The 14,760-nt window shown below is 38.8% G+C and overlaps 1 protein-coding gene across 5 annotated transcripts in view; it reads right to left on the bottom strand.

Annotated features, from left to right (window-relative positions):
- The window catches only part of ECPAS (Ecm29 proteasome adaptor and scaffold), a 94,849-nt gene that overhangs the window by 61,785 nt on the left and 18,304 nt on the right, over nucleotides 1–14,760 (bottom strand). For all 5 annotated transcript variants that reach the window (XM_087419314.1, XM_087419316.1, XM_087419318.1 and 2 more), the window contains 5 exons: nucleotides 11,063–11,193; nucleotides 6,586–6,702; nucleotides 5,436–5,554; nucleotides 4,115–4,264; nucleotides 874–1,042 (listed from right to left, as the gene is read on the bottom strand). In XM_087419314.1, the coding sequence (XP_087275440.1) occupies nucleotides 874–1,042; nucleotides 4,115–4,264; nucleotides 5,436–5,554; nucleotides 6,586–6,702; nucleotides 11,063–11,193 (686 nt within the window). The remainder of the gene's footprint in view (nucleotides 1–873; nucleotides 1,043–4,114; nucleotides 4,265–5,435; nucleotides 5,555–6,585; nucleotides 6,703–11,062; nucleotides 11,194–14,760) is intronic.

The raw sequence follows: 14,760 nt of genomic DNA, 5'->3' as shown, positions 1-14,760 counted from the left end.
GAAAAAAGAATCTATAAAACATGAAGAGGCAAATCTAATCAAATTTAACCCTCACTGAACAAATCACTCTATCAATTTGTGAGTGGCAAGAATGCCCCACTTGCCTTGTTCCCCTCTCCTGGGAACACTGTTTTCATCAGTGGTCATTTACATTCCCCAAAAGAAAAGGATCAAATCATTTAGACTGCCATGGAGAAACAAAGGAAGGATTTGAAGACTAACCCATGTTGCTTGAATTCCAAAATAATTACATACTGATCTCATCTGTTCTTCCCTGAGGTGCCTGATGACACAGACACAGTGAGGCACCTTCTCTGTAGAGCACCAGTCTTTTATAAAAGCTGCTCAGAGAACATCTGTGTCCTGTTTAAATCCAGAATAAAATTCTTAATGCCAATTTTTAAATTCCCAGAAAGAAATATAAAAGGGAGTCACGCTTTTCCCCCATACTGTCACTTGTGAGTAGAGGAGTTCCTCACTTTACAGAAAATGTACAGCCCTAAAAAGCTGAATAATGGAAGATAAATTGTATTTTAACTGCACCAAAGCAGCTACATGATTATTAAACCTATAATTAAAAACTAAAATGAAAGAAGTTAAATATTCTCAATTTATAAGTGGGCTGTATTTTATACTTGAAATATGTTAAGCAATATTAGAAAAACTGAAGAGCAGTTCCCACCCCTCCCTTTCCCTGGGGCTTGAACAAATAACTGACATGACGAAGAGAACACATTACATCAATCGCTCCTTTCAAACATATTTCATTAGAGAGCCTGAATACATTGCAGTTATGTTACATGTGCTTTCATGGCCTTCACAGGGGCTAGTAGTGTACAGGGTTAAGTTCCATTACAAACAAGTGTGTGATACCTGTTCCAACTGTTCAGGTGTCCACGGGTTATCACCAATAACTCGTTTAGCTGCATAAAAGCTCATTCCTGGGGGAGGCTGTGGTATTCCAGAACCTCCTCCACTATTTGAAGAAGAACCCTGTGCTGAAGATGAATTTTGGCGACTCTGGGATTCATTTAACACATATCTGAAAAGGAAATAGAAATTTAACCCCTCTATTAAAACAAATACATAAACACGCATACATAACACAGTCAACTAGATACTTTCCTCCCACAGAATTCTTCAGAAGAATAAACACTTGAAACTAAAATTTCATCATAAAAATTTTAAAAGTATCTAAAAAAGGTATCCACTTCAGCAAATTAACCATTAACCCTAAGAGTACATCTGCTCAACTTGGTTACAAATGAACTATAACAGTTATCAACAATGAATATAAATATTTTATTCACTCTCAACCTAAAAACAATTGTTCTAAGAGCCACTATGGACTCACTGAATTTTGAGTTTTTAGTTGACAAATACAGAGAAAGGTTTGGTGACTGTAAGAGGTAAAAAAATTATTGTTCTAACCCGAAGTAGAGAATATTTTTACAGTCATTCCCATTTCTGTCAAGTTGCAATTCACCTTCAATTCTCCGTGCATTAGAAAATCCACTGAAACCTCCAAACCACCTACCACACAAGCACATAGCACCCCAAGAATGAAAAAATTCAAAAGGGTCCAAAGAGGAAAAGTCATAAGAATTAAGTTTTCCCATTGTATGTCCAAAGTCCTCTGCAACTACTTATTTATTGATTTATCATTCTATTTCATTTTTACCTTCTATAGATTGAAAATAAGATTTCTGGTAAATTCATTTTGATCCAATTAAACTGGTATTCCCTATCTATAAAATGAAAATTTTGATATAAATATTAATTCAAGTCCCTTCAAACTTTAAAATTCTATGCTGACAAATTATCAGACTGGATATTAAAATAAAATACCTGTTATAATAAAAATTAAAGAAAACACTTAGAGCCTTCATGGCATAGCAAATTATTCCACATTACTTATATGCCATATTCATTCAATTCCTAAATTCATCTATTAAAAAAAAAACCTGTTAAGGAATCATTTTAATCTTTATATAAACAAAGAAAATTCTAACTGGTAAGAAAAATATGGGGACTCACTGGGTTGGGTACATTACGTGCCTAAGGTAAATTTGGATTTCACAGTTTATTTGCCAAAGCCATCGTCATCTGCCAATTCTGGCTGCTGCTTGATTTAACAACTACAAAAGGAGGTTTTCATTTATTTCTAAGTTATAGCAAGACTGGCAGCAGTAGGTGAATCAATCAATAATTACTGAATAGCTAACACTGCGCAAAACACCATCCTAAGCACAAGACAGAGGAACATCAGGATTACTGGAACACCAGTAAGAGTGAGTCTCTGCCAGTGGAGCAAGTTCAGACAATGACAGCACAACACATGTTACAGCATTCGACATGTTATCTATCCGATGACAAAGAAACCCCAGAGAAATAAGAGATGATACGACACAAGTAGTGGAAGTGAACAGAGGTAGTGGAAATGTTTCAAGGTCCAGAAAATAAAGCCACCCAACTAGAGAGGTAGGAGCAGAGCAAACAGGAGAGGAGAGAAATTGTACAGCATGAACTCTCTTGTGCCTAGATTGAGGGACAGATGACATGGAGCCCCACATGCCAAGCTTATAGTGTATACTCTATTTTTGATCAGGGAAGAAACATAATGAAAGCAACCATTTAAAAAAAATCTCTCTGGCAGCAGGACATCCTAGAAAATAAGTAGGCTTGAAGCAGATCACAACCTGGGCACTATGCCAGGGACCAGAGCTAGAAAAAACAGCTCTTGACTTCAAGGAGCTCCCAATCTATTAGCGAAGGTGGACAGGTCACCAATGTGATAAAAACACAAAGTAGCAGGCCGGCCCCAGTGGCCTAGTGGTAAGTTTGGTGGGCTCCACTTTGGCAGCCCAGGTTTTGTTCCCCGGCACGGATCTACACTACTCGTCTCAGTAGCCATGCTGTGACGGCGACTCACATACAAAATAGAGGAAGATTGGCACAGATGTTAGCTCAGGGCGAATCTTCCTCAGCTAAAAAACAAAACAAAACACAAAGCAGCAATACAGACGGGTGTTCACTGTTACAAAGACATGGAAAACAGTGTCCTCTGCCTAGGGCAAGAAATTTATGTCAGGGAGACACGTAGTTGACATCTTACTAAGCTAGTTTGAGATGCTTTTTCAAATTGGTTTTTTTTGGCTGTTGTTTCTTGTTGTTTTTTTTCTTTTTTTTGATGGGGAAGCATTCTAAGCAGAGACAACTGTACTCTCTTAAAACACAGAAAGGCCAGGGCGCATAAGAGTGCATGAAATGCATGAGTGTATGTCATGACTAGAAAACAAAAGCCTGAGGATTTTAAGGTGTGACCTGATATCTGTGTTTTAAAAATCAGGAAACTCCGGCAGTGTAGAGAGTTTTGAAGAAGAACAGCGGTGAGAAAGTCAAGACAAGACTTGAAAGGAGCCAAAACTAGATGGTAGCAGCAGGAATGGTTCCAGGACCCATCAAGGAAGGAGGAGGTATTATGGAACTGATATTGTAGCAACAAGAAAGAGAAAAGCTGGAGGCAATTTATCATTGTACGCCTACATGGCTAAGAGAATCATCACAGCACTGATAGTAATTAAAGAAGGGGAACTATTTTTATGGGGAGAGACTGATTTTAGCTTGGACCGGTTGAGTCTGAAATCACAACACAACTCTACACCTAAAGGTCATAAGCAGTGGGGCTGGAGTCTTGGAGAGGTCAGGGCTGCAGCAAAAACCTCTGAGACATCCATTTTCAAGTGAAAGTTGAATCATTTAAAACAGTACTAGGGTCCGGCACAGTGGCGCAAATGGTCAAGTGTGCACGCTCCGCTGCGGCGGCCCGGGGTTCGCCGGTTCGGATCCCGGGCGCGCACCGAAGCACTGCTTGGCAAGCCGTGCTGTGGTGGTGTCCCATAAAAACTGGAGGAAGATGGGCACGGATGTTAGCCCAGGGCCAGTCTTCCTCAGCAGAAAGAGAGGAGGATTGGCAGACGTTAGCACAGGGCTGATCTCCCTCACAAAAAAATAAAAAATAAATAAATAAATGAAATAAAATAGTACTTAACTCCACACAGTCAAAGCAGTCAAGAATGAGGCTGCCTTGTCTGGCTTCTGTGTTTTCACTCACCCATAAGGCATCAGAAGGACGTCGAGCATGAAGTCCAAAAGCAGCTGCACAGTCTTTGGTTTCTCAGCAAGATTAAACGGAGAAGCTGATTTTGATGATTCAACAGGGTATTTCATGTGAAAAAGGGTTGGTATTAAAAGATGCATTAAGCTGAAAAAACAATTACATTTATTGCAACTACTTAAAAAATCAGGTTTTTATACATGCAAATGACAGACGAAACAAAAATCACATAACAAGAAGTGGCAAATGTAGCAAGGGCCATTCATTTTCAATACCACTAATTTACAAAGTCCTAAGGGACTAGGGACTGGCCTAGATTTCTTTCTTATTGAAAGCTCAGTATATTGAGTGACAACTAGGAGTTAAGCAATCTGGCTTAACTGCCAAAAACACCTGAAAAAAATGTACATAATATGCACTCAGTGTTAATATCTGAAGTTACCACAAGAGAGTTTACAGTAAACCTTAGCTAAACTTATAACATGTCCTTTCAAAAAAACTTTTCTTTTCCACAGTTAATTAAAATAAAGTTATTCTAAATCTAAAGAAATTAAAAAATCAATCATGTCAATATTTGGAATACAATATGAAAATTTCCACTGTGTGAATTTAAGTAACATGGCTTCAGTAATTCCTTCTGTCACTAAACCTTTTGCTATTCTTCAAACACATGAAAACAATTTCAAACAGTGCCTGTAATATTAGTTTATTAATTTTATTCGTATATATTTATATTACAGTCTCTCTTTTAAAAATGTAAATGCTCTAAAAGAGTGAACTGAAAACATTACTTAATTCCATCTTTCCTCCACAACTTCTGCACTCTTTCTGATGATTTTCACCCCTAAAGGGTTATGATATAGAACTCTGAGCTAACCCTAGAAACTAAGGATATTATCCAAACCTTTTCACTCTCCAATTCCCATATTAATGTAAACGAGTGATCTGTTCCTTAAGAAAACTGCCCTGGAACTTTATAGCCTCCAAGACAGAAATGTTCTGATGAAAAGCATTTTATAACTCTAATTGGTGCAATCACATGAAATTCGCTTTTTCAAAATAATTGCCCCCAAAAAATGCATTCAGATTGAGAAAAATGTTAGTTGTGAACACTTTTCAATATGCTGATATCAAGAAACTTTACAATAGTATTCACAAAACAGTAACATTGAGGTAACACAGGAAATTCAATTATTTGTCAGCTGAAGGAGCTCAAGACTTCCCAGTCACCCAAGTGAAACCAAACGTGCAAACCTATTTTTGAAAGGCAGCTGCCGACTCGTGCAGGTGGGAGATAAGATAAGTGAGGAGAGCATACCTATCCTGCTGGGGCTGCGGCTTCCCTTCCATGGCAGTGAGAAGTGTAGGGGCCAGTTCACACTGTTTCTCCACTGGTAGGCGAGGATAGCCCATCTTGACATAAATTATAGTAAAATTCTAATGCAATGAGAGAAAAGCGAGTGAGTGTGAAGGAAATACTCTAGGGTTTCAACGAAAACATACGGTTGATAACTTAGGGAATTATAACAAAGAAATCACATCCTCTCTCCCTATGTTTATCACGTGTTTTACAACTTGACCAACAATTGTATCTCAGAAAGAATTCCAGCCCCACTTATTCAAAATGCTTGCTTTAAAATAGGCTTCGTGTGAGGGAACATGACGTGATTTAAAGCACTCATGTATACATATACCAAATCATCACGTTGCACACTAAATATATACATTTCATTTGTCTATTATGCTTCAATAAAGCTGGGGGGGGAACAGCATTCATATATGCAATAAATTTTCATTGAAAATAAAAAATAATCATTTGATCTATCTAAACCTACACACTACACATTAGCATCAGATATCCCAGTTTGTCGCATTAATCCTTTCAAGCTAAGAGGAGACCACATGTTAAATCCCAGGCTGCCATTTCCCCACTAGTCAATTACTACAACCACCTCAGTATATTGCAGCTCTTGGGTTCCTCACTATAATAACTGAGCAATGGATGATGAACCAAGAGAAACTGAGTGCTGTGTTTGTACCACTATAATTTACATGAATGTCTCATTTTAAGCAAATCATAAATGCATATCTGGATTTATGCATAAGATAAAGATTTGCTTTCCTAAAGGATTCTTAACTTTATAACAGGCTTCATAGGGTTATTCCTTTAATGACATTTTATTTGGCAGTTTTACTGGCACACAGTGTTTCTATTTGCTTAAAGAAAGGAACACCTGTAATGGAGCTATTACATCCAGAGCTGGCACAGACCAGATGTCTAGACCAGAAGGTACCTCCAAAGATTTAGAATCTAGATGTTAGATAAGTTCCAATAGATTCTGCCTCAATGCTAGGAACAACAGGGCCAGGAAAAGTACATCGCCTGTCATCACACAGCATTAACATTTTTTACATTTAATTTTCATGAAGACAACAATTTAATAGGAATATTCCAAGAGAACACTCACTGTGACAAAGGAAACTGCAGCGGGATCCTGGTATTGAACCAACAGTGTCTCTACTGGAAGCTGTATTTTGGGGCGGCTTTTTATACGCTTATTCAGATGAACCAACAGTTCCATTACCTAAAATACAGAGAGATACAACCTGAAATTACTGATCACATCTTAAAAACAAATTCATTTCTCAAAAATTACTTACTTTGATGAATAGTAGCTACTTTGTTCTTTTAAAGGACAGAAATTTGACATCCCAGAAAGGGAGTATGGAATATCAGTCTGGTTTCAAAATGCTATCCACTAAAGTTGAGATTCCAGGTGGGCCTATACTGAGGAACAGTCCCCCAGAAGACCTGTGAACAAATGATTGCAGCACACCATGCTATGGACTGAATGTCTGTGTCTCTCCCAAATTCATATGCTGAAGCCCTAATCCCCCATGTGATGGTTTGGGGAGGTAATTAGGTTTGTATGAGGTCATGGGGATGGAGCCCCCAAGATGGGGTTGGTGTACTTAGAAGGGGATGAAGGGATTAGAATTCTTTCTCTCCACCACGTGAGGATACAGCAAGAAGGCAGCCCTCAGGGCCGGCCAGGTGGGGCAAGCAGTTAAATGCTCACGCTCTGCTCTGGCGGCCTGAGGCTCGCCGGTTTGGATCCCGGACGCGCACCAACGCACCTCTTGTCAAGCCATGCTGTGGCAGCGTCCCATATAAAGTAGAGGAAGATGGGCATGGATGTTAGCCCAGGGCCAGTCTTCCTCAGCAAAAAAAGAAGAGGATTGGCAGATGTTAGCTCAGAGGCCATCTTCCTCACAAAAAAAAAAAAAAAAAAAAAAAGGCAGCCCTCTGTCAACCAGGAATAGTTCCCACACGAAGAATCCGACCATGCTGGCAGCACCCTGATCTCGGACTTCCGGCCTCCAGAACTGTGAGGTGTTTGTTGTTTATCTCACCCAGTCTATGGTATTCTGTTATAGCAGCCCAAACTGACTTAGACACACCATGAATATAACAAAAAGAGACATGTACAAGATGTCTTGTACAAGACAAAAAGAGAAATGTACAAGATACTATGGGTTTCCAGAAGAGAAAGTGTCTGCCAGATCGGGGAGGAAGTGACAGGAACACTAAGTCCTGACAACCAGATAAACTTCCAAGCAGAGCATCAGTTATAAGAAGGTGGAGAGGTCTAAAAGAACACGGCACATTGCACCTGTCTGAAACCCAGAGTGGTAAGAGAGAACAGCAGGACCCAGGTTACAAAAGGATTCGGGTAAAATGCTGAGGAACGTTTACTTTATTCTAAAGACCATCTGATTTTACTAAAGAGTTTTAAGTAAGTAATATCTGTCAAATGAATGATAATAATAATCATGAAATGGCTGACATTTATCAAGCAGTTTCTTTGCAGAACACATTTGTGCACAGCACTTTGCATTCCCTATCTCATCTGATTCTCACAACATGCAGAGGGCGGGTGTTGTCATTCCCATTTTACAGATCAAGAGGCAGAGGCTCAGGGAAGTGAAGTTAACTTGCCCAAGGATGCAGAGCCAGCAAGTGGCACAGCCAAGTTCTGACTCCAGAGCCCATATTTTTAACCTTTTCAAACACTGATAGTTGAGCTCAATTCATCTAAAGTATCTGTCAGTGTGAGACATCCTTGGGACCCCTGATACCTTACAGAGACCTAGAAACTTGCATTTCTATGCATACTTCATCCAAACTTCCTATCTGGTCCAGACCTGTGATACAGCTGGATGACAGGGAAAAGAATCAGGAGGAACCAGGCTAAAGGAAATAGCCCTCTTCTGACAATCTAATCTAGATTGATTCCTAGAAGGGCTCTACGGAAAATCATTACTGATGGTGATGGACAATCATGCCCACAATGACATGCTTTCTTTTTCATGACAAACTTTTTTTTAAGTTTTAAATGGATAACTACTTAATTTTCTTCTAGCAATATTATCACCTTAAAATATTGATTAATTTCCTAAATTTGGGTATTCACTTTTGGAATGCTCTATAAACCCATAAAAATCAAGAAATCAACTGAACCAGTCCTTCCCCCTGGCTAACTAGATAACGGTTAACCTCTGTCAGTAAGACTACAGAATTATCAGCCTCAGGTGTATAATATTTTGTCCATATCCGTTCTCCTTATTACTCATTAATTTATATTCATTTATTCATTATAAATTTTTTATTTGCAGTATAACATATAGCTAAGGTGCATAATTGAGAGTGTATGGCTCAATAAATTTTCCCAAAGTAAAGAGACCTCTGTAACCACCAGAACCACAAAAGCCCTGCACCTCATGCCCCCTCCCACTCACTAATCCCTCTTCCCCAAAGGTCACCACTATCCTGACTTCTAACACCATTTTTAAATTTATATAAATGGAACACATAGGTGAACTTGTGTCTGAATGTTTTTCATTCTATATTATTATATTTGAGATTCATCTGTCGTTGCTCATAGTAGTGGTTCACTTCCATTTTTCTAGTGGGAAAATACCCCAATTTATCCATTTTCCAATTGATAGACATTAGATTATGTCCAGTTTGGGCTATTATGAATAACGCTGCTTTGAACATTCTTAGATATGCCTTTTGGTGCACATATATATACGTTTCCGTTGTATTTACACTCAGGATTAGAAATGCTTGGTCATGGAATATGCATGTGATAAGCTTTCCAATACTTCCAGACAGTGTTCCAAAGCAGTATACTCATTTACACTTCTACCAGCAGTCTACATTGCTCCACAGCCTTGTCAACACTTGGTATGATCAGTCTTCAATTTTTAGCTATTCTAACAAGTCTGAATACACAAAGTTAGCTGTAAAGTAGAATTCTACATAACAAACCTCATTTTCCTTAAAATAGGGAAATGTACTCTAGTGATGTATCAGTAGAAATCTAAAACTTTTATTTTTCTTTTATCCAATTTATCCACAAATGACCAGCTACCTTATAGGATATCCTGCTTAACTCTAACATGCATTATGAAACTGATAGTTAGGAATCCAAAAATTATATAACTGAAAATCAGTACAAATTAATTCCTAGTTTCATCAATTACAAAATTTCACATACTGAAATTATTTATACATGAGCTTTCAAATCACCGCACACTGGAATCCCTGTTTCCTCTCCCCGATGCCTGATCTCCCACACTCCTCCTCTCGCACAGTGGGTGCATCACTGTGGCCTTCTCCAGCTCCCTGAAGGCCTCACACTCTGTTCCAGCTCAGAACCTCTCTGCACAGGGCGTTCTCTGTCTTTAATGGTCTTCCCCACCTCTCTGCCTGGCTACTTCCTTCAGACCGCAGAGACCCTCTTTACGCCCCACACTCAATTTAAATCAAGTCCCCAAACATACTCTTTCATAGGATCCTTTTCCATCTCAGCATTTATTACAGTTTATAACTAGATACTGTTTGCCTGATTGTTTAATACCGGTCTGTCAAACTAGATGTTTCTTTCCTTCACCAACGTATCTCTAACACCTGGCATGTAAAAGGCACTCAGTAAATATTTGCCAAATCAATGACAAGACTGATGAGGCCAAATAAGTAAGCAGAAACCAGCTCATGAAGGGCCTTTTATATCTTGCTATCCTGAGGGTAACAGAAGGCCACAGAAGAGTTTTAAATAGGACAGTGACATGATCAAATACATATTTATCTCAGCAAAGCAGTATTAACAACAGGCATGTCAAATACATGACAAGAATGTCCTATTCCTTCCTGCAAACATAACAGACATTCTTAAAGATACTCTTTCTTCCCTGAACCCAAATCAACCCTCAGAATCCCTCTTAGGGCAGACCTACAGGAAGCCATTGCCAATCAATGAGAATGGCCCGAGAGATGAAACCTGATGAAAGCTCAAAGACTCGAAGGTCTAGTATTTTATAAATACACCAGAAGACTAATGAACTATTTTAAAAACGAAAGGGGCAAATGTTCCATGAGGAATATTTAGGTTAAAAAAGAAAATCTGGATGTGACAGTTATCCAACTTTTGGTAAGAGGACTTCACAGAATCCTAAAACAGGAACTACACAACAACATCTTGCTTTTAAAAAAATTTATTTCGCTTATTTTTAATTAAGGTCATAGTCACAGTCAGCCAATGATGAAAGAACATTTTCGCCCCATTGCCACCTGACTTTCATATTGGAATCAAGGGCATGGATTTTAGATCAAGAGCCTCTATACAGTCAGAATAATTATCTCAATTATATCATCGGGCACTGATGCCAAGTGTGCATTTGCTGCTAAATGTTGCTGTGCTAAGCATACAAAAGCTACTTTTAAATCATGTAAGCTGGTACTAGACTTACTTTCCCTTCTGAAAGGCCATAATTAGGATCATGAACCCAGATTTCAATAAATGGGAACAGAAAACTCACTTCATACCATATATCCATCAATTCACCATTTAATTCCTCCAACTGTCCCAACATGCTTACCTTTTTGCGTACTCCTTCTTGGGTGCTGGATAGCTTGAGCAAAACAGGAGGAAGAAATTTAGATATAATACTCTGTAATTGTTCATCTGTTTCAGCATGGCCAAGTCGTAAAAAGACCCGTTCAAGCTGATCTATAATATAAACAGAAAAAAAAGGAGAACTTAGCAAATCAAACACAACCAAGACTAATTATGTTTATAGCTTAATCTTTTTTCTATACTGCAGATCCTTCAGTCAGAACTTTAACCAGAGCTAGCCCTGTACGCAGATGATTTTGACATAGCTATGAAACAACTAAAAAGGTTTAGCAGCTAATTATACTGTCCTGGTCGTTTAATCTCTAGAAGAGGGGAAAACAAAGCCAAGAATAATAAAATTCTCTCCTACATACAAAGTTACTCCATTTTTCTAAAGGATTTCGATACTAGAAAGGAAACAAAATTTTTGAAGAAATCTTCTAGATCTAGCTAGCAGAGCAAGGCAGGAGAAGTTTAATCAGACACCAGGGACAATATATACTTGGTGAAACCATCTTACTGAAGTTCCTCCAAAGACAGAATCACTGCCCAGTACTACGCTGGGATTACCTAAGCAGAATGTGAGAGACAGGTTTCCACCAAGAAAGCGACTGTGAGAAAAAACATGTTAGACACCACCACAGGGATGCTCTCAGCAAAACCCACACTATGATGAACTACAGAACAAGCAACCAATAAGTTGCCTCAGTCTCTTCACCCAATACATTGCAGGGAAGGGGGGGAGAGGAGGTCGTGGGGAGGGGAACCTACCAACTGCAAATGACTGGATATTTGATTTTAAGGAATTATTATTAATTTTTTACGTGCTATAATGGTATTGTGGTTATGTTTGTTTTTTAAAGGTTCTTATAAAAATTATCAGTGGTGATTAGGGAGCCTTGTAGGAGGCTAGAAATGTCATATCTCCATCTGGATGACAGTTTACACAGTTACATACATCTATAAAAATCTATCAAGCTCTATACTTTCATACTTTCTATTGTATCTATTATACGTCAATGCAATTTTATTTAAAGGAGTCCTTATTTTTCAGAGATAAAGTCTGAAATATCTACAAGTGAAATAATATAGTTACTGAGATTTACATCAAATAATTAGGGGTGTACTGAATATATGCTAAGAGAAGAGATTTCAGATGCTTTCCTCAGACACAAACCATGATAACTATGTGAAGAAAAGTTAAGTAGCCTGACTATAGTAATCATTTTACTATGCATATGTATATCAAATGACCATGTTGTACACTTTAAATATATACAATTTTTATTTTAAAAAATAAAAATAAATAAATAAAAATAAAGTCATAGCCTCATTTAGGTCCTCATTAAATAATAATAATAATCAGGGGTGGAAGGGGGAGGAATGGGGAGGGGTCATATAAATAAAAACCGGTTTGGCCACTAATGGATAATTGTTCAAGTTGCGTGATAGATACTGAGAATCTGTATTTTTGCACATGCTTGCAATTCTCCCTAACTATTTTGGAGTAGATCGATCCATAACTATAGATAGATCGATCGATCGATCTATCTATCTATCTCCTGAGGGATCCCAGAGGCCACGACACCCTAGTAGCAACAAGCACACCCAGCACTTGGATCTTGGTCTTTAATACCATTCTCCAGGCTCCTTGAAATAACGGGTGATTCTGGGGCTGGAGCAGGGATAAAACAAGATGAACCTGAAGTATCTTGTAGTGCCTGAAAGAAAATGAGGCCCAACCCAGCACACGTCAAATGGAAACAGGAACCACCCTGAAAGTGCCCCATTATGGCCAAAGCTGGAACAATTTGAGGAACAAAATAAACAATGCAGAACTGGATTATAACTCAAAGTATAAAATAAATCTACATGAGTCCATACTGACACAAGTGACTGAATGATTAAATACCCGGGGGAAAGAGATAAGTCCTTCTTATAGAAGAACTCCAATGTCCATAGATACTTCACTCTACAGAAGGTATAGCTTAATTCCTGCCTTCACCACCCCCAGGGTAGACTAGGTTTAGTGACTTGCTTCCAGAGAATAGAAGAGGGAAAGAGGAAAATGTTACCTTCACAGTGGAGAAACCTGATAAATACTATCTTAACCAAGTGATGACAGTTAACATTATCAGTGATGCCATGTGGATATCATGATCCCTGATACGATGTGACAAGAAGGGCATTCACCTCTGTGGTATTCTTTCCAAAAACCCACAACTCCCATTTAATCATGAGTAAAACAATAGAAAAACCCAAGTTGGGAGGCATTCTACAGGATACCTGGCTAGTACTGCTCAAGACTTTCAAGATCATGAAAAACAAAGAAAGACTGAGAAACTGTCACAGACGAGATGAGGCTGGAGAGACATGCACTAAACGCAGTGTGGTGCCCTGGGTTGGATCCTGAAACAGAAATAGGTCATTAATGGAAAAAAACCAGTGAAATCCAAATAAAGTCTCGAGTTTAGCTTTTAAAATTAATAATAAAGGAAGAAAAGAATAAGGAAGGAAGAGAAGAAAGGCAGGCAGGCTGACTCGGAGATTATCAGACCAAATGATCCTATTTGGTAACAGGTGAACGCTGCTGTGAAAGAAGTTCTTAGAACAGTGAATTCAATCCACAGTATTTATGGAGGTTACGGGTAAGGAGGCCCTGCCTTAGTGCCTTCTAGATCTTAGGCAACGGAAATTGCCTACAGATTTTAGCTACAGAAACCATAGGAGAATTGTTCTGTGGAAGAAGGCAGAAAGTTAAATTCTTCTTGACAAAATGACCTAGAGAACTGTGCCAAGGACTTAAAAAACCAAGTGATATCTGGTCCTTTTAATTTTTCATACAATCATTTGGGTGCTTCCTATATATCCCCAGTATAGTGCCTAAGACTTGCACTCTCCCTCACTAGAAAGGAAAATGTAACATTCTAAATGCAATCAACTTATTTATGATGGGAATGTGGGACTGAAAGAAAGGACACCAAACATGATGTGGGGGTCCTTCTAAAACAAGCTGAGTACACCTGAGAAGAGTTAAAGCCGTCTACACCCTTCAAGGAGGATCAATTCACACGGCTACGTCATCTTTGAAAACACATCTACACTTTAAATAAAAGACAATCATGTTCAAACTTTACGAAAAGAAATGTAAATAAGTGCAAATATAATCAACGACTAAATTTTTCCACCTGTCAAAGTTAGCAAAATAAAGAGCAAAGATTTAGCAACAGTATGGTCCCTGAATCCTGTTTTTAGAGGGATGGAAAGAATTTAAACCCTGTGCCCTTACCTTCAACCCTGAAAACAAAGCCTCATGAAAGTGACAATCCAAATTACGCCTAGCACCCCAAAAGTGTCTATTCAGAAATAAGAAGGGAGGGGCGGCCCCGTGGCTTAGCGGTTAAGTGCGCGTGCTCCGCTGCTGGCGGCCCAGGTTCGGATCCCAGGCGCGCACCAACACACCGCTTCTCCGGCCACGCTGAGGCCGTGTCCCACATACAGCAACTAGAAGGATGTGCACCTATGACATACAACTATCTACTGGGGCTTTGGGGAAGGAAAAAAGGAGGAGGATTGGCAATAGATGTTAGCTCAGAGCCGGTCTTCCTCAGCAAAAAGAGGAGGATTAGCACGGATGTTAGCTCAGGGCTGATCTCCCTCACAAAAAAAAAAAAAATAAGA

The sequence above is a fragment of the Ceratotherium simum genome, chromosome 29 (assembly GCF_057802395.1).
Source record: "Ceratotherium simum simum isolate JZ-2026a chromosome 29, ASM5780239v1, whole genome shotgun sequence".
Classification (NCBI taxonomy): domain Eukaryota; kingdom Metazoa; phylum Chordata; class Mammalia; order Perissodactyla; family Rhinocerotidae; genus Ceratotherium; species Ceratotherium simum.
The sequence above is the reverse complement of the archived record's forward strand: the minus strand, read 5'-3'. Positions and strand labels throughout refer to the sequence as shown.